Source organism: Equus przewalskii, chromosome 12 (genome assembly GCF_037783145.1).
Source record: "Equus przewalskii isolate Varuska chromosome 12, EquPr2, whole genome shotgun sequence".
Classification (NCBI taxonomy): Eukaryota; Metazoa; Chordata; class Mammalia; order Perissodactyla; family Equidae; genus Equus; species Equus przewalskii.
In genome coordinates, this window is record NC_091842.1 from 8,944,904 (window position 1) to 8,965,433 (window position 20,530).

At 49.1% G+C, this 20,530-nt stretch overlaps 1 protein-coding gene and 1 long non-coding RNA gene across 2 annotated transcripts in view; both read left to right on the forward strand.

Moving 5' to 3' along the window:
* Nucleotides 1-554: 554 nt before the first annotated feature.
* Nucleotides 555-6,073, forward strand: LOC103543631 (mucin-3A-like). Its single transcript, XM_070568930.1, has 9 exons — nucleotides 555-605; nucleotides 2,611-2,701; nucleotides 3,667-3,782; nucleotides 3,877-3,935; nucleotides 4,527-4,675; nucleotides 5,044-5,109; nucleotides 5,442-5,601; nucleotides 5,750-5,902; nucleotides 5,986-6,073. The coding sequence occupies exons 1-9, from the start codon at nucleotides 555-557 to the stop codon at nucleotides 6,071-6,073; spliced, it is 933 nt and encodes a 310-aa protein (XP_070425031.1).
* A 2,823-nt stretch (nucleotides 6,074-8,896) lies between these two features.
* The window catches only part of LOC139074705 (uncharacterized), a 31,084-nt gene continuing 19,450 nt past the window's right edge, over nucleotides 8,897-20,530 (forward strand). The window contains exon 1 of the long non-coding RNA XR_011524359.1: nucleotides 8,897-9,039. This is a non-coding gene — a long non-coding RNA (uncharacterized lncRNA). The remainder of the gene's footprint in view (nucleotides 9,040-20,530) is intronic.

The following is a 20,530-nucleotide window of genomic DNA, read 5'->3' on the forward strand; positions in this document are numbered from 1 at the left end:
ACCACTACACCTCCCCTGTAACGTCATCCATCACTCTCATGATTGTCGTCTCTTCCCCAACATCCACCACCTCTACTCTGGTGACCACCAACATGTGCACACCACCCACGAGTGCACTTTTGTCAACTCTGCCTGCCCCAACCACAGAACCAGTCTCCACGTTGACCACCATCACTACCTCTCCATCCACCCTGGTTACCACACTGCCTCCATGCCACACCACATCCACCCTGACATCTCCCACTACCACTGTCACATGGAGCACAACTGAAAGCACCACTCCCACTGACACTTCGACCCCTGCCAAATCAATCACAGTCACTTCCCCCACTTCCTCAGCTGTGGACACGGCCATGACTTCTACCTCACACATTGTAAAAACACTCACCCTGACAACACTACCCACTACCTCAGAGGCCACTTCTTCAAACCTCCCGTCCACAGGAAACACAACCACATCTGCGGTAACCCCATCGTGCCCTCTCTCTGATACCAAACACAAACCCACAAGCACAACCATATCTTCTGTTAGCACTGGTATCCCAACAACAACAATGACCACCATCACCCCCATGTCTCTGGGCACTACTGGCTCCTGGACCACCGTAAGTGACCTCACCTCTACATTCACTTTCTCCAATATGTTGACGTCACCCACTTCCACTGTCCATTCATCCTCCACCTCACACAGTACAGAAACGACCTTCAGTGTCACCATCACGTCTGACACAACACCTAGCATATCACCTATGCTCACGAGCACACATCCCACTCCATCTCCCTCCCTCTCAAGAAGTGTTCCAGGTACATCTGCAGGCTCCTCTTCCACATCTACCCTTAGTCCGGGGATAACGCTATGGAAGATATCACCTCATCTGCAAGTAGCACAATTACACTGCGTACAACCACAGGATCAACCCCGGTACACACTATGACCCATACGTTCACAGCCTCAACAACCATGGGATCACCCTCCTCCACTCCACCCACGATGCAAACAGCCAAGACGACCTACACAACCGCTCATGCCACAACCACCAGGAAAATCACCCTTATGCCCACCAGTGACCTTCTCACACAAGCTCCCAATACAGGCACCACTGCTCTTCCCCCGTTTACGTCATCAGTCACTCCCACGAATGTCGTCTCTTCACCAACATCCACCACCTCTACCCCCATGATCATCAACATCCTGACACCACCCATGAGTGTGCTTATATCATCTCCACCTCCCCCAACCACAGAACCAGACTTCCCTTTGACCACCAGCAATATCCGTCCATCCACCCTTGTTACTACACTGCCCACAACCCATGCCACATCCCCCCTGACATCTCCCACTACTTCTGTCACCCTGGCCATAACTGGAAGTAGCACTCCCACTGACACCTCACCCCCTGCCACCTTGGTCACTGGTAATTCTGCCAGTGCCTCAACTACAGACTTAGACACTACTGCTACTGTACACGTTCTAACAACAGCCACCTCGACAATACCACAGATTCCTTCTAGTGTTTCTCCCACACCATCCTCCTCTGCTTTGAATACACATACAAATGCCATAAGTACCCCTTCAGTACCATCATCCTTTCTTCTGCCTGCACAGCAAAAACATCCTCTACTCTGTCTTCCAGCAGAGTAAGTTCAGAGTTCACCCCTAGCTCTCTTCCTCCATCCCCTGCCCATCTCCAGTACAGAAAATACAAGGTCTTCTCCCGTCACCACTTTTTCTACTCCCTCTTTGTCTGCTACTACAAGCTTTTCTACACCCCAGACTCCTGTGATCCCTATTCTTACCGAAACAACCATCACTCCTACTATCTTTAGTTCTTCCACCGCCCCATGTCCAGAAAGTATATCAGTTACGACAGTGCCTGCTTCTTCCACTACTCCATGTGTGGAAATGGATCCAACTCATGAAGTTACCTTTACGCCCACCATCTCATTATCAGTCATTCCTCTACCACTGAGAAGGTCACCCTTCCTGGACCCACCAGTATGACTACTGTCTTTCCTACACCTCTGAACACTTCTACTTCAGTTCTCGAAACTGGTCCCACCAACCTCATAAGTGATGCTCCTAGTTCTATCAGCACTGGGACTGTCCCCGTCAACACAGTTTTGACAAGCACACAAAGACCCCCTGCTGGGACTTGGATGAGCACCAACTCTGTGACCATGCAAGTACGTCCGGCTTCACTAGCCTCCCACAGACCACCAAACCAAGCAGCAGCGTTCCAACTGCTGTGACCTCTTCAAGCAACTTGACTGGCTCCACCTCACCCACTACCCAGACTCCAAGAACACTGGCAACCACCCCTCAAACTGCTACCACCCTTAGATCACCAAGTACAGCTTCCACCACTACTCAGATGACCACAACTTCGAGCACTGCTCAGGTGAACACCACCCCAGGTTGGACCTCCTACCTCCATGTTCCCTCTCCTGCTAAATTCCTGTGTCATCAAGGTCAGGCCCTATCGTGAACTTCCCTTTCTTCTCATGCTGCCAAGGCACCTGTGAGAATGATGGCACATGGATTCAGGACTGCTGCCTCTGACCCCTGGGGTTCTCTGGAACTGCTGTCAGCGCCAGGGCAGCATGTGACAGTACGAGGGTCAATGGGATGGCCTCAGGAGTGTCTGCCCCAGCACCTTCTATGGATTCCACTGCGAGTTTGCCGTGGAACAGATGGATTTGGGTGAGTTTCCGGGGCCCTGTCCTCTGCACTGTCTCCTGGCTGTCACTGACTCTCCCTGGGCCCAGCCCTGTGGTCCGTGTGGAGGCACCCATGCCATAGTGCCCACATCCTCCATTCCTGTCTTCGCTCTCATGCCCTCTGCTACCCCACACCCCCTCTCCACCATCACCTTCACACGCGGCTGGGGCCACACTCCTGGTCAGGGTTGCTTGGAGCTGTAATTGTTTTTAATTGCTGCTGTCACAAATTACCACAAACTTCACAACTGTAACAACACAAATGTCTCATCTTACAGTTCTCCAGATTAGAATCTGACATGGTCTTGCTGGGCTAAATCAAGGTGTCAGCAGGGCTGTGCTCCTTTCTGGAGTCTCTGGGAAAGAATCCATTTCTGTGCCCTTTCCAGGCTCTGGTGCCTCCCACCTTCCTTGTCTCAAGCTCCCCTCTCTCCTTCTTCAAAGCCAGCAGCATTGCATCTCTGTGCCTTTCTCTTCTAGTCATGTCTTCACCTGACTCATTCTGACTCTTTTTGCCTCTGTCTTCCACTGTTAAGGACCCTCGTGATTACATTGGGTCCACCTGGGTGGACATTCATTTGCCCATAGTCCACATTAATTTTCCCAAATTAACGTCAGCCGATCAGCAATCTTCATTCCACCTGAACCTTGATTCCTCCTGTATCTAGCAGAACATATTCACAGGTTCTGGGGAGAGGGACCTAGGTATCGGTGGGGGCCATTATTCGCCTCCCACTGCGGCAGACAACGAGAGCACCCTGACTTCCATTCTTTCCCTCTTCTCGGGACAAGTCATCCCAGAATTCCTACCTTTCTCCCTCCTGCTCTTCAATCAGTCCTTGGGAACACGGAGAGGGTGCATGGAAGGAGCCTTCAGGTCAGGGTGGTGGGGGTGATGTCAGACAGGAAGGATGGTGAAGTGACCAGAGCAGGGCATGCCGTGTGCAGAAACTGTGGACGCTGAAGTGGGCATGGAGGTGGCTGTTGACCAGGAGTTCTTCCCGGATCTCCATGACAACACTTCCAAGGCCTACAAGGATTTCAGCAACATCTTCCGCAGTCAGGTGAGGGCGAAGGGGTAGGGAACTCAAAGGTCCTCCCCTGGTTGCCCTCAGCTCTGGAGGTTCAGGCGTGAGCCAGCAATTTTTCACATTTCAGATGCAGAAGATTTACCAACATGTGCAGGGGTTCAAGGATGTGGAGATCCTGTCTCTGAGGTAGGAGACCCTTCTGAGGCTGTGGAGACAGAGTGAGGTGGGGGAAGGGGGCATAAAGAAAGGCTGGAGAAGCCATCCCTTGGTTTTGGAATCATCAGACTTCATAAAGGGAGGGGTGGAGGGAGTGTGGGGACTTTAGTGATCACTTTCTGGAGCCATTTCTCTGAAGGAGGGCACCACCCCTCCTCTCTAAGCAAGTCGGAAGGAGAGAGATTGCATGGAACATGTAGGGAAGTGGTACCTGAGGGCTGGAGGGAAGTCTGGTGTCTGGACTGTAGCTGGTCTCATTCTGGCTGGCACCTGGTCTGCTGAGTGGGTCAGCATGAGCGAGGCAGAGAACCCAGGAGGGCCTGGTTTGGTAATGGCTTGAGGCAATGCAAAGGAATGCCAATCATTCCTAGTCCTGCCTTCCCAGGCTGACGACGTCAGGGATGCTGGCAGCCCCTTCTGAAAATAACATGCCTGGAATCCCAACTCATTGCCTTTGCCCCCTTCCCCTCTACACATTAGCACCTATGGTTGGCCCTTCTAGAACCTCTGTGCCCCAGGCCTGGGAGGCCTGTAAGGCCCCTAACTTCTTGACCCCTTCACGAATGGCAGCATCGTGGTGGACTATGTGGTCCTGCTGGAGTTGCCCTTCAGCTCCCAGTTGGAGACAAACTATGAGATGGTGAAGACGGTCCTGAAAGGTGAGCTTCAGAATGTCAGCCAGGATGTGGACAGCTGCCAGAAAAACCAGAGTGAGCCAAGGCTGGGGGCCTTGGGCTGGAGGGAGGGGTCATGGTCACAGCCAACATCCCAGCTTACTCCAGCTCAGACAGGGGCCTCCTGGGCTCAGGTGGCAGCCCTGTGGTACCTCTGGCAGGTTGGGAGAAGAGGCACAGGTTCACAGCCAACTGGGTCTAGGATGGGGCTAAGGAGGGGTTTGTCAGAACCTGGGTGCTGGGGAAGAGCCCCCCTGACATTCTGCTCAAGGTCTCCAGGATGGCTGAGGACCCCTGATTATTTGGGGAAGATGAGCCCTTTCTGCCCTCCCCCATGCCTGCCTTGCTTCCCTGGCCCGGACCCCTTGACCCACCCCAATTCCACCTGTGCCTCTGTGCCCCAGACCTGTGTTTTAAGCCTGACTGCATCACTGTGAGAAAGGACACCAGAACGGAGCTGATCCAGCAAGGTGAATGGGGGACAAAGGAGTGAGTGGCCCCAGGGGGCCATGACCCCTCTCCCCAGGGACATCTGCTCACTGAAATTCTCTGGGGAGGAGGGGAGAACCTTTGGGGAGGCAAGTGATGTCTTCCTGGCCCTTATTATCAGCTTCCACCTGAGCACTGGGAGGCAGGGTGAGGAGACGGTGAGAGTCCTGGGGGCCTGCCTTGCCCACTTCAGATCCCATGGTCTACCTCACAACACCCCACCCTCGGAAATGGAGTCCTCCCCATCCATTTTCAGAATCCCCATAACCAGGCTCCTGGGTAGTCTCTCTGCAACCCCCTCTCCTCCCCACAGCCATCAGCCGTCGTGCTGCTGTCGAGGGCTGTGAGGATTATTACTTCCCCTTGGAGGAGAAGCGGCTTCGCTCTGTCACCAACTGCACATCAGATGTGGAAGGAGCCATTGACTATAACCTGGGCCAGTGCTTTGTGCAGAAGAGCGGTCCCGAGTGCAGGTGAGGCCCTGCCCACACTTGGGAGCCCCGCGGACTCGCCCTATGGGGAGCCCCGCCCCGCTGCCAGCCCTGTCTGAGTCCAGTTGAGCGAGTTGACAGGGCTGGGTAGGGGAGGTGGCAGGGTCTGTGACCTGTAACCCCTCCCCAGCTGCTTCTCCACAGACACGCACTGGTTCTGCGAGGTGGCCGTCCAGTGGAGGGCGCTGGTCGGAGGCCTGGCGGGGGCCTGGGCGCTGCTGATGGTGGAGCTGACCCTCTTCTTCAGGCACTGGCAGAGGAGGGGCGGCCTAGGCGGAGCCCGGTCACCCTGGGAGTAGGGGTGAGGGCCGCCCAAGGGTCACAGACGCGGAGGCCCTGCCCTGACGCCGCGGTGCCCCCACCCAGGTCCTTGGACGATGACAAGAAGTGGTTTGAGATCTGGGACGAGGACACTGCGGGGACTTTTTCCAACTTGGGCTTCCAGGATGGCTGACCTTGTGAGTCCTGCCTCCTGGGCAAGTGGGGCAGGGGTTTCCCTGGGCATCACGGCAGCCTGGGCAATACCGGCTGACCTTCCCTGAACAGGACAGACACTTACCTCGTGCCAGGGCTCTGGCATCGCCTCTTCCCCGTGCCCCTCCTGGGGAAGGCCAGGTCCTGTACAGGCTGACCCCGCAGGGCACGTTGGGGCACAGGAGCCCCCTGAAGCCCTGCCTCCCTCACATTTCTTCCCTCTCCCTCTTCTCTCCCCTCCTCTTTTCTCACTCTCTAGTCAGGGATGAAAATTTCCAGGTGGCCTTGGAGAAGGTGGACACCAATGTGAGGGTGAGAGGGCAAAGGGGGGATGGTAGGTTCTCCCAGGTCCAGCTCCAGATGCCCCACCTGCTCACCAGAGCAGGCGGCTGGGCTGGGACCAGGAGGCAGTGAACTCCCAGCCAGCCTGAGCGGGGTGGCTCCTGTTCTGACTCCCTCTCATGCGCTCTGTGGCAGGTGCACACCCAGAGACCTGAGGTGGACTTGTCCTCGATGTGAGCCCTGCCCTACCCTGTCCACCTGCCCTGGACAGCGGGAAGGAAGCATCTGCTCTGCATCCATTTCAAGAGATGGCCAAGGACGCGTGCAGCTCAGCCTCCTGGAATCCTGGGCAAAATCAGACTGTCCCCAGACCGGCACCCTCTCAACTTTGGTGAAACCCACCTGCAGACCCAGGTCAAATCCAGGATCTTCCACTGTGGGACCTTGGGCAACTCAGTAGCTTCTCTGAACTTGTAAAATGTGTATAGCATACTTGTCCTGATACCTTGAACAGTCATTGTGCAAACCAGATGTGGTCGCTCAGACCTCTGTCCCAATGCACCTTCCTGTGTCAGCCCTCATCTTATGTGGCCTCTCTCAGATCCCCAGTCCCCACATCCTTTGCCCATCTCAGGCCTCAGTCTCTAGTTCCCTGTGCGCATCCCTACCACCTGCCCCCCAACACCTGTCGCCAGCCATCAGCCCATCCCTGCCTCCTACCCTCTGCTAAGGTAACTCCCTGGGGGACCCTTCCCGCATTCCTTATATCTTCTCCCCGTCTAACCCCCCTTCTTAAATCACTCCCCTATCCAGCTCCCAGTCCTACATCTCTCCCTGTTTCTGTTTTCTCCACTTCCCCATCCTTGTCCCCTCCACCCTAAATCCTTAACCCCCATCCCAGTGTCCCAGTCCTAAGTCCTCCTCCCTCTCCCTGACCCCTGTCCCTATGCCCTCTGCCACTTAGGACCACTAGCTGGTACTCCCCCGACCTTAGTTTCCCCTTCTGTTGCTCCATCCTTTCCTCTCCCCCAAGGGCCCTGGATCCCCGTGGGTGGGGGTGGGATGTGGGGTGTGGATTTCTCCAGGTCCTCAAGGATGAGGGGAAGTGGGACCCTGAGGTGAGGAAGCTCCCTCAGCCCCCTCCTCCTCCTTTCCTAACTCCCTCTCCTTCCTTACTGCCTCACCTCCCTTTCCGACCCCCTTGCCAGCTCCTCCTCTCCCTTCCTCTCTTGGGTCTCACCCCATCCCTGCAGTAACCTCTCAGCCCAGAAGCCCTCAGCCTCCTTCGCAGGAAGGTCTCATTTGGGGACAGGAATTCTGCAATCCTCCAATTCTCCCATGTGAACACAATATAGCATTTATTGTAAACAATGCTGCTCTGTGTCTTTCTTCGTCTCACTTGCTGGTGCCTCCGCTAGGTTGAGAACAGGGACATCCAGAGGAGCTGTTGCGGGGGGCCCGGGAGCACCTGTTTCTCGCAGCGAGGAAGGGAGGGGTCTGTGGGCAGCTCTCAGGGACCATTGCTGTCTTCATAGGGAGCATAGAGATTGGGGGGCCCAGATTTTTAGGGAGTGGGTGGGGGCAGGAGAGACTGTTGACTGGCAGAAGGTGAAGCCCTCTTGGGTTTGTCATCCTTGCCCTTCCCCCTTGACATCAGGAGCTCAGGGCTGGGTCAGGGAGGTGGGTGGCCCAGGCTGGGTCAGCTGCCATTTGCGCTGATGGGTAAGCTGGGCCTCCCCAAAGACCTTCACCTCCCCGGGTCCCGGGGTCAGACACACACGGGCAGAAGGGCCTGCATGCCCAGGCTTTGGGTTCTCCTCTTCCCACTGTAGTTGGCAGCCAGGCCTGTCAGGCGGGAGCTGAAGGAGGTTGGGGCCGATGGAGTGAGGTTCTTTCGGTGGGAGTTTGGGAAAGGCCCCTGGGACCTTTGCCCATGACAGGAATGGAACTGGCAGTGGCCAGGGAGGAGACCAGGATCATAAAGGCTCAGGTGTGAGCCCCACCCAGGAGAAGGGCTGGTGGTCCGAGGCCCAGGGCAAGGCACTGGAAATTTGGCATGTGGCAGCTTGAGATGGATGATGGGAAGGGAAGTCTGGAAGAAAGAGGGGCCTCCGAGGGGGCTGGGTGGGGGCGGAGTGTCCTTCCCTCAGCCTGGCCTGTCGGTGACTGCTCCTTCCAGGGCTCTTTCACCCCTCCCTCCATCGTCACCGTCTCCCTGGTTCTTCTTGGCCCTGGCTTCTTGGAAGCCAGCTGTCACACACTTACAACTCCAGCCGCCTGTCCCTCCCTCTTGCCCTGCCCCACCCATGGCTCAGGCTTCCACTGGAGAGACCCTGGCTGAAGGGCGGTCAGCTCTCTTGGAGTTAGAGGGGAGGAAGGTTGACAGGCTGCCCTTTGACCAATTCCCGTTGGTCATCATGCGCCACCCACCAAGCCCCATTGCTGTACCCCCACCCTGGGCCAGGCGCTGTCCTTCCCAAGGCAAAGGTCTCCAGGGTCCTTTTTATAGCTGATCCCTCCCTGGGAGGTGCTCATTTCTTGATCCCTCCTGATGAGGAAGACCCTGCAGCCAGGCCTGCACTCTCTGGTAGATGCTGGTGTTCCAGATCCTGCCACTGGCTCTCTGGCTTGGGGTGACTGCTACAGTGACAACGCCGACGACAGGTGAGTGAGACCTGGCCCTGCCGTCCCTGTGTGTGCTGGCCTCAGGCAGGGCTTCAGGTGGCTGGCCTCTGTCCTTATCTCCCTCCCTTTGCAGAGAACGGGGCTTTCAAAGGGCTGGACACCCAGGCTGTGACACCTTCCTGTCTTTGGGGTGCTAAAGGGGTCACCCTGGACCTGCAGGTGCAGAGGAAGGGGCATGGCTTGTGGTTGTGCAGTTGATGGCTTATAACAAGGCCCTGGCCGAAGGCTGAGTGGGGCTGGAATTTACCCCCCGATTCTCCAGGTGGAGGGGGTGCTTTTTCTTCACCTAGATGGTGCGCTCTGGCTGCCCTCACCCTGCAGGTTGCTCTTCCTAGAGGGCTGGGCCTGTCCACACCTCACGGAAGTACTATCCAGGCTGCAGCCCTGACTGGGGCGGGAAGGCATCTGGGGCGTCCGGCAGCTTCCCCATTTCTTGGGGGAGAGCCTCCCTAGTTAGAAATGGCTGAGGACTGAGGGGGAGACACAGGCTCGGGGGTCCTTCTGGAACCTTGCCACGGTCGTTTCTATGGGAAGGGACTGGTTACAGTGCAGAACAGACTTTCGGTCCTCTCCCCAAGGACAGGGAAGAGCCCGGGGATGCAGAGGGCAGGGTGGCCGGGGGGGCAAGGGGCATGGGGCAGCGAGCCCCAGGCCCCAGGTGAAGAGGCAGCACTCAGTTGAACGGCCTGCAGGTGTGTGGGGAGGAGTGGTAAGTGGGCAGGGGCATGGAGGAGGTGGTCTGTGGCGTGCTGCATGGCGGGCTATGAGGCAACCTGTCAGGGAACGTAGGCCGTTAGAGGCCCCTCAGCCCGCCATGCCCCGTCAAGCCTCCTTCCCCCATCCAGGCATTTTGGGGGTGCAGCAGCACAGGCTGGAGTCACTGAAGGAAGAAGATCAGGGCCGGGGGTGTGACGTGTGTGGCTTTAGGGACATTATGAAAGTACATTAATTACAGATATATTAGCATTAGGGTGATATACAGAGACTAGGAAGCTATGGGCAAGGGTCAACCTTTCAAAGGGTTTTCTCTGTCCCTGGTCCCGGGCAGACTCCTGGCCTCTCTCTGGCCAGGTTATCTGAGGAGAGGGTTGGTGGTGGTCATGATGATGGTGGTGAAGGACCAAACAGTCAGCAAGGCTTTGTGTCCCCCAGCACGTGTAATTGGAGCTACTCACCCAAGCAGGCCCATTTTCCTAAAGCTCTTGCAATTGCCTAGAAAAGATAATGTTGACACAGGTGAACCCATTAGCATGCAGGAATCCAAAAGCAACTCTATGATAAGTGCAGAGAGCTGTCAGGATGGGGCGAGGCCAGGGCCCTTCCAGGGGGCTCCAGAAGGTCTCATGATATCCAGAGGCCCCTGGCCCCACTTGCAGGAGGCTCTGCTATGTACAAGGGCGTTTCACAACAGGCAGCCCATAGGACCCTCCCAAGGAAGATTGTGTAAGGAAGTGAACGTGGACAGGGAATTGAAGCTTAAGAGGGTGAGTGACCTACTGGCATCACATTGCCAACAATTAACATGACCTCACCCCTTTGGCACTGGGTTGGTGCTGCCCTATCCCCACACGAGAGGACCTCAGCCCTCTGTGACGCCACCACCCCCTGCAGGTATTCTGGGTCCCCAGGAGGGGTTCAGATGTGGGGTCAGAGACCACCAGGGCATCTGTGGTTTTCCTTGTTGCGAATCTGCAGCCTCCTCTTGGTGGGTATTCCGTTTCACTGGGTAGACTGATGGTGTTTTGGACAAAAAACCATAGGGGGAAGGAATACCAGCCTGGGAAGGTAGACAAACATGCACGGCACTGTGCAGGGGACCTGAGGGGAGAAATGCCCTGAAGGTGAGGGGGTGGATGCCTGATGGGCATGAGGTTTTGTGGGGAAAGCCTGGCGGCGAGGGAGCGCCTTTGGGAAACAAGAGCATAAAAGCCAAGTGGTATTGGTGTTAAGTAGCCAAATGAACCCTATCTCACCTACAACTGTCTCCTTAGCTATATATCACTTAGGATGTTTTGGCTGCAAGTTATGGAAATTGTGACTCAAAGTGGTTAAACATTAAGGATTTGTATTATCTTATAAAAAGTCCGGAGACAGATCAGCCTCTAGGAATGAGAAAGTCAGTAGCTCAGAGATGTCATCAAGAGCCCAGGTTCTTACCAATTCTCTTCTCTGCCTAACTCAGGCTGAAAGTAGGGAATGGACCAGAATTGGAAGGTCCGGAGCAAAAAGAGAGATAATCTTTCCTGTGTCTCTTTCTTAGATGCTAGGGACTCTTTCCCGGGATCCCCTAGCAGATTTTCCCTCACTGTCTTGTTGATTAGAATGGTGTCATTCACACATTGGGGGTTGGTGGGGGATGGGATTGCTCTGATTGCCTTCGACTACACAGGATCTACCCATAGTGCTGGGATGGGTCACTCTTCCCTGACTCATACTGACTATGGGAACAAAAAAGGAGTGTGTTAGAAAGGAAAAAGGGCAGAGGATAGATGTTCAATAAGTAACCAACAGCCCGCTACTGGGATTTTTTTGTTAACACCAAATTTTCCCCAGTACCCTCATTCTAGGAATTCCATACACAAGTGATATGGCCACCACTCCCAATATCTCTAGTGCATGGACAATTTCCACAACGATCATCAATATTGCTTATACTTTCTCAACACTTAAACAATATTTGGTACTATCACCACCTCTACTAAAATTCCTAGCATCATTACTTAACAGACTAGTTGTTATGATTTTTCTCTAATAGAACAGACCTATCAGGTAATCTGTTGCTTTTCGCTGCCAAGTATACAAACATCCAATCTCATTTGGGGAAATCTTAAGATGGTAGAATGCCAGCTTCACCTCCTATCACAGAAACTGGATGGAGGCATCGAGTTCCCCTTCTGCTTCTCTGGCAGCTAGAACGTGGGCTTGTGACCTAAGCTTGACCAGTGAGATATCTGAATGTGGAATGAGTATTGCATAAAGCAGGGAAATATTTAGAAATTCATTCTGACGATGGTGGTAAGAGGTGGCAGTGGCGTCTTGTGTCTTGGTGCAGTGGTGCTGGCTGAGGCATCAGTGTCCAAGGCTGATACTGGTGGTGGCGCTGGTGGTGGGTGAAGCAACCAACTAGACTTTAACCATTGCATGATTTAACTGTAGTCCTGGCCACGTAAATTCCCTGGGCTACTTATTAACATCCCAATAAACGTATTTCCTGCTTCTGTTCTTTGCAACCAAGAACACTGTCTTGTGTAGAAACTGGGCCAGTGAGTGAGTTGTAGACAACAGTCCCTCAGGAAATGGAAGAATCTGGGTTAGTTGTCTGGCTCACGTGGGCTGAAGACATTAGAAACCCAGTTAGTAAATAGTAAGGGGTAGAATTAGTATCATGAAATAATAGAAACAGCTACTTCAACGATCATCTGTGGTCCCTGGGAATAAAGTTCCTACTGAAGGCAAGATTTCTGGGGACAAAGTGGTCATAATAAAGGAATGGCACCAAGAACATGAATGAACATGGGGGTTGGGGTGACTGCTTCCAACAGAACAACGCAGCCTACAGGAGAAGGAAAAACTCAAATCTTGACTCAAGGCATGGATTGAAACTCAGAGACCCTGTTAGTTTGTCTCTTGAGCCTCCTTACTGAAGAGCCAAAGTTCAAAAATAGAGTTTACCCTATGTTTACCAAAGCACAGTGTCAGCTGAAGTTAGTCGTTTTGCCGGCTCTCTTATGTGAAAGTTAGGGTGCCGATGGGGAACGAATGGGACTCTGAGAACTGCAATGAGAGAATGTAGAGGATTCAACTGTTTCCCCTCCCCTGTTCCCTCTGAGCCCTCCTTTCTAGACACAGCAGCCTCTCCTCCCTTCCCTCATAAGGCCATTTCCCCTTTGCTTGAAGATGTGGTGACTGCCTTGTCCCTCAGGTGCCCTACTGCCACCCTTCATTGTTTCAGACCAACACTTAGAGTCAGACCCACCTTGACAAAGCGGGTCGGGTACAAAGTCAGGTCTGTCAGAGAAGACTTACACAGCCAAAGGAACCGAAGATTGTTAATTTTCTCTGTAGCTGTGAAGAATATGTGCGGGAGATTCTGAAAGTCCCAAACCAAGAAGAGAAGAGCATAGCTTCAAATGAGGCTGAATCTATTGATGTGGGTCCACTGGCCAGAACTTGTGGATTCTCTGAGCGAGCTCAAGCAGCTGGGAGTGGTTTCACTGTGTGTTTAGCTAGTCATCTGGAAACAGACGGATTTTGGTGTGGTAGGTGCTCAATGAAAAGGTAGGAGAAGCCAGAAATGAGCTCCCTGGGAGATGAGTTGGGAGGGTCCTGCAATGGGAACAGTTGCCATGTGGGTAGCAGAGACTTCAGAGTGGGCAGACCCAGAGACCTTTGACAATGGCTAATTGCTCACAGGGTGCCTTGGCCCAAACAATGGGGAAGCTAAGGTAGATCCTACATCTGCTTTATTTGTATAACTGGGAAAAACAATCCTTGAGGAGCCGGCCCAGTGGTGTAGTGGTTAATTTAATGCACTCTGCGTGAGCGGCCCCAGGTTCGCATGATACATTGCTTATCAAGCCATGCTGTGGTGGCATCCCACATACAAAATAGAGTAAGCCTGGCACAGATGTTAGCTCAGGGTGAATGTTCCTCACCAAAATAACAACAACAACAACAACAACAACAACAAACACCCTTGAGGCCACCATCCTAGACAGTCATGGCCACTGGTGAACGTAATTCATAGACCCAGAACCTCTCAGAATGATTGGCGGTGCTGGTGCTGGGTTCAGTTCAGGAGGAATCGTGCGATAACATCACAAATAGAGACTCGCAAATCTCCCTCTGAGCCTTCATTGAAGGGCCTGTCGATAATACTTAGGAAATTGTGTGCTGGAAAGGTAAATACTCAGACCTTTCTGGGAGTATTGACACTGGTCATAGGCGAAAGCAACTCCCCGACCTAACCTTAGATGGGGCTTTCAGGAGTCATATGACCAATGGAGCTTTCATCCTGGGTTTGCCTCATGCTAGGTCCCTGGGACCACAAACCTTCTATGGTCATCCTTCCAGTAGCTAAGTGTAAAATTGACATGAATATCCTCCCACCTGGCGGAATCCCCACACTGGCTCTCTGATCTGCAGAGGAAGAACTATTCTGTTAGGATTAGACAAAGGGAAGCCCCTTCCCCCCGCCAAAATAGTAAACCCAAAGCAATTCTGCCTGGCTGAGTCGAATCACAGAGGTTGGTGCAACCAGAAAAGATTAACAAGATGTAAGAGTGGTGATTTCTGTGACATTCCCATGTAACTCCTCCGTTTGGTCAGTGCAGAAGATTGCTGGGCTTTGGAAGATGACAGCGGATCATTTAGGATGATTCCGTGTATTCAGGAGGTGCCCTTAAATGCAGCTCATGTTCCAGAGTTGGTCTCCATACTGGAACAAATCCATGTACGTCCCTCCCCTTCTACTCTCTTCATTCAACCTTTTTTCCTCAACTCCAGTAGTTGATGTTCATGACTTGATAATGTATCTTTGTTGACTTCTCTCCAAACTTTTCCAATGTACGTTGAAATCTAACACATTCCTCTTCTTTTTTTTGCTGAGGAAGATGTGTCCTGAGCTAACATCCGTTGTCGACCTTCCTCGTTTTGTTTGAGGAAGATTTGCCTTGAGCTAACATCTGTGCCAATCTTCCTCTCTTTTGTATGTGGGTCTCTGCCACAGCACGGCCACCAATGAATGGTTTAGATCCTCGCCTGGGAACTGAACCCAGGCCACCGAAGCAGAGCATGCCGAACTTAACCACTAGGCCAGCGAGCTGGCCCCTGACATATTCTTCTTAGTAGCTGCATAATATTTTATTGTGTGATCCTTCCACGATTTATTCAATCATTCTCTTTTTGATGTGCCTTCATTTTTTGATTCTTTAATTACTACAAAGAAAGATATAATAAACAGGTTTGTACAGAAGCCCCCCCCCTTTTTTTTTTTTTTACAGAAGTACATTGTTGCTTTTATTTCTACAGAATAGAGTCCCAGAGCTGAGAGAGGAGTGGTGAAGGGTATGGGTGATTTTTGTTTTATTTTATTTTTATTCTATTTGCCAGATGTATTCTAGCAAAAGCTGAAAAATTCGTATTTCTCTGCCAGCCATATATGGCAGTAACTTTTCCTGCAAATTCTCACCAATAGGTGTTGTTAGGCACTTCTGCAGTTTGCCAGACTGATGGTATAAAGTGATTTGTTACTGTTATCTTAGTCGGCATTTCTCTGCTACCAGGAAGCTGAGCCATCGCCTATGTTTATTGACAATTCAAATTCCTCCTGTAAATTACTTATTCATAACCTCTGCCCATTTTACTACTGGGTTATCCTTCTTCTTTCTGCCCTCCCCTCCACCGTGAGTGCAGGAACACTATATTTTTAAAGAGTAATTAATTTTTAGCAATATATGTACAGAATATATCACAGTGCTGGTTACAAACATACACAGTATGGTTTAATGGGCAATAGAAGTTTGTGAGAAATCCTGTATCAAGTGTTATTCCTGATGTAACAAAGAACTGACCTCAAAAACCTATGGATGATCATGGCTTTACAGATTGATATTTTTCCACTTGAGTTTCTATTGTGATTGGAACACTTCTTCCAACTTTTTTCTAGCTGGTTATTTCTAGAATGGAGAAAATTATTTGTTTTATATTACATCCAGCCCACCTTATCAAGGCGTCTCATTAATATAGTAGTTCTCTTTTCCCCACTAGCATCAGTGAATTTTCTAATTATACAACAATTTCATTGGCAAAAATTGGGACATTAAACTTTTCTCTATTGTGTATGCCAAGAACTTCTTTTTATTTTTTGCTTCATTACTCTAGCTAAAATTCCCAAAACAATGTTGAAATAATAATGGCAATAGTGAGCATCTCTGTCCTGTTTCTGATTTCATTAAAAATAGCTTGAGTATTTGATCACTTAGAATGTGATATGTTACAGCCTAGTCTCTTAAATTATTTTCTTGAGGAACATATTATACATACAAAAGTGTGAAAAACACACACGCACAATTAAAGGATAACAATAAAAGAACATCCATGTACCCACTACCCAGCTTAGGAAATTGAACGTCACGTACTTTAGAAATGCCTAGATGCCCCTCACCAATTGCATACATTGCTTTCTTTCATAACTGCTATCCTGAGTTTTATATCGGTAAGTACCTTGATTTTCTTTATGGCATTATGAGACATACATGGAATCTGAACGAAATTCTGTTTAGCCTTTAAAAATTCATACGAATGGAGAAGTGCTGTATGTATTCCTCTGTGAATTGATTCTTATCCTCCATATTACCCTATTTCCTGATTTTAAGATGTGAAAGATCATGTTCTACCATCGTGCACCAGTACCAAAATCCCTTCCATTACTGTCTTATCTCTTCCACAAAGTGTCCAGAAATGAGCCCAGTTGTTACCATCCCGGCTTCTCACATCACTCCACCTACTGACGCAGGACGCAGTGTTGAAGGCACGTCCTTCTCATTGATAGTGATCACTGCCAATACCTCCATGAGTATGTTGCCAAATCTCAGTTCTGGGGGACCTCTCCTCCCTTTTCTAACCTAACTGCAGTGTCTAGTGTCTCCAGTATAGGAGTTTTCCCTCCAACAATGGGTAGTCCTCCAGCATCCTTGACTACTGGGGTTGAGCCCGCCAACACCCCAATTGATCCTCCTAATGCCACCATCACGGGGATCCTCCCCACTAGCACAGCTCTGACAAGCACACAAAGACCTGACAGGTGCTCCATCCTGTCTGCCGCTGTCACTGAATTGGATCTTGATGAGCATAACTCATAACCACTGCTGGGATCCCAGCTGTGGTAGGTTGTGTTATTGCTCAACATACACATTTGCTTTCCCTCCCTGCAGCAAATTATACCTCCCCGCCCCACTGATGTCCAGCTTGGTGTCAGACACGTGGTGCCTCTCCCCAATGAAGAATTTTACATCCCTGTCCTGTCCAACTCAAGGTCAACCATGTGACTTGCTCTAGCCAACAAAAGGTGTTTGGAAGGGACACATGTCATCTCTGGAAAGAAGCATTAAGAGCCAGTTCATGGTTTACCATCTGTCATTTCTGACTGCCATGAGACTGGCAATGTCCCAGATAGGAGGTGCTTCATCAGCCTGGGTCACCCAGTGAAGATGACATAGAGGAGAGCACGGACGCTGAGATGGGTAACTGGCATGAACAAGAAATAAACCTATACTGTTGTAAGCTACTGAGCCTTTAGGATTGTTTGTTACCTCAGCATAACCTGTTTGAGGTCTTAGATTTAGGTCCTTGATCCAGTTTGAGTTAATTTTTGTATATGGTCTTAGGCAAGGGTTCAACTTCATTCTTTGCATGTAGATATCCAGTTTTCTCAGTACTACTTGTTGAAAAGACTATTCTTTCCCCAGCGAATGATCTTGCCAGTCTTGTCAAAAATCGTTTGACCATATATATGAGGGTTTATTTCTGGGCTCTCTGTTCCATCGCTCTATGTATCTGTTTATGCCAGGACCACACTGTTTTGATGACTGTGGCTTTGTAGTAAGTTTTGAAATGAGGGAGTGTGAGTCCTCCAGTTTTGATCTTGTTTTTCAGGATTCATTTGGCTATTCAGAATCCCTTCACATTCCATATGAATTTTAGCATGGGTTTTTCTTCTTTTTTTTAAAAGATTTTATTTTTTTCGTTTTTCTCCCCAAAGCCGCCCAGTACATAGTTGTATATTCTTCGTTGTGGGTCCTTCTAGTTGTGGCATGTGGGACGCTGCCTTAGCATGGCCTGACGAGCAGTGCCATGTCCGCGCCCAGGATTCAAACCAACGAAACACTGGGCCGCCTGCTGTAGAGCACGCAAACTCAACCACTCAGCCACGGGGCCAGCCCCATGGGTTTTTCTATTTCCGCAAAAAATGTCATTGCATTTTGATAGGGACTGCAGTGAATGTGTAGACCGCCTTGGGTAGTATTGATATTTGAACAATTTTAGGTCTTCCAATCTCTGAACATGGGATATGTTTCCATTTATTATGTGTTTTAAAATTTCTTTCAGTAATGTTTTGTCGTTATTCTTGTACAAGTCTTTCAGCACTTTGGTTAAGTTAATTCCTAAATATCTTATTCTTTTCAATGCTATTGTTAAGAAATTGTTTTTATAATTTCCTTTTCAGTTGGTTCATTATTAGTGTATAGAAATGCAACTGATATTTTTTGTGTTGACTTTGTATCCTGCTACTTTGCTGAATTCATATAGTACTTTTAACAGCTTTTTGTGGAATCTTTAGAGTTTTCTACATGTAACATCATATATAATATGTATAATATATAATATATATTAATTATGCTATATTATCTATTATTATATATTATTACAAACAGAGATAATTTTAATTCTTTATTTCCAATTTGGATGTCTTTGACTTCTTTTTCTTGCCTAATTTCTCTGGCTAGAACTTCCAGTACTCTGTTGACTAGAAGTGGTGAAAGGCATCCTTGTCTTGTTCCTGATCTTAGAGGAAACACTTTCAGTCTTTCACCACTGAGTATGATGTTTGCTGTGGTTTTTCCGTATGGTTTTTATTATGTTGGGGTATTTTCCTTCCATTCCTACTTGTTGATTGTTTTTATCCTGGAAGGGAGTTGAATTTTGTCCAGTGCTTTTTCTCGATTTCATCAATTGAGGTGATCAGGTATTCTTTTCCCCTTCATTCTGTTGCTATGGTGTATTACATTGGTCAATTTTCATATGTTGAACCGTTCCTGCATTCCAGGGATAAATCCCACTTGGCCATGGTGTATTTTCCTTTTAATACGCTGCTGAATTCTGTTTGTTAGTACTTTTTGAGGATTTTTGCATCAGTGTTCCTGAGGGATATTGGTCTGTAGTTTTCTTCTCCTGTATTGTCTTTGGTATCAGGGTAATACTGGCCTCACAGAATGAGTTAGTAAGTGTTCTCTCCTATTCAATTCTTTGGAAGAGTTTACGAAGGATTGATATTAGTGTTTATTTAAACGTGAAAGCATCAGGTATGAGTTTTCTTTGTTGGGAGATTTTTGATTACTCATTCAATGTCTTTATTAGTTATAGGTCTATTCAGACTTTGTATTCAAAATTTTACCCGGTTAAGTTCTAGTATCTGAAAATTTGTCCATTTCATCTAGGTTATCCAATTAGCTGATATACATTTATTCATAGTATTCTCATAAATCCTTTTTATTTCTGTAAAATCAGTACTCTTGTTCCCACTTTCTGATTTTAGTAACTTGAGTCTTCTCTCTCTCTTTTTTTTTTTCTGATGAAGATTTGCCCTGAATTAGCATCTATTACCAATCTTCCTCTTTTTGTATGTGAGCTGCGCCACCGCATGACCGCTGACAGACCAGTGGTGTGGGGTCGCACCTGGGAAGTGAACCTGGGCTGCTGAAGTGGAGTGCACCAAACATAACCACCAGGCCACTGGAGCTGCCCATTCTCTCCATTTGTTTTCAGTCCATTTAGCTAAAGGCTTGTCAATTTTGTTGGTCTTTCCAAAGAATCAATTATTGGTTTTGTTGATTTTCTGTATTGTTTTTTCTATTTTCTATTTCATTTACTCTGCTCTAATCTTTATTATTTCCTTCCTTCGGCTAGCTTTGGATTTACCTTGTTCTTATTTTTTTTTTCTAGTTCCTTAAGTCGTAAAGTTAGGTTGTTGATTTAAGATATTTCTTATTTTTAATGAGTTCATAGCTATGAATTTGTTCTTTAGCACCACATTTGATGCATTCCATAAGTTTTGGTATGTTGTGTTTTTGTTTTCATTTGTTTATCAGTATTTTCTGATTTCCCTGGTGATTTGTTCTTTGATGCATTGGTTGCTTAAAAGTGTATTGCTTAATTTCCACAATTTTTTGAATTTTCCTGGTTTTCCTTCTGTCATTAATTTGTAACTCCATCCTGTCATGGTTAGAGAAGATACTCTGTATGATATCTGTCTTTTAAATTTTACTGAGACTTAATTTGTGGCCTAAGAAATGGCCTATCCTGGAAATGTCCCCTGTGCACTTGAGGAGAACGTGTATGCTGTTATTGGGGAGAGTGTTCTGGACGCGTGTATCAGGTCTAGTCAGTGTACTGTGTTGTTGAAGTCTTCCGTTTCCTTATTTATCTTCTGTCTGGTTCTATCCATTATCGTGAGTAGGGTATTGAAGTCTCCAACTATTGCTGTAGAACTGTGTATTTGTCTCTTCAATTCTGTCAGTTTTTGCTTCCTATAGTTTTCTGGTCATTAGGTGCATAAATGTTAATAATTGCTATATCTCCTTGCTGTATTGAACCTTTTATTTTATTTTTTATTGAGCTAACATTTGTTTATGACATTATATAAATTTCAGGTGTACATCATATTTCGATTTCTGTGTTGAAACTTTTATTA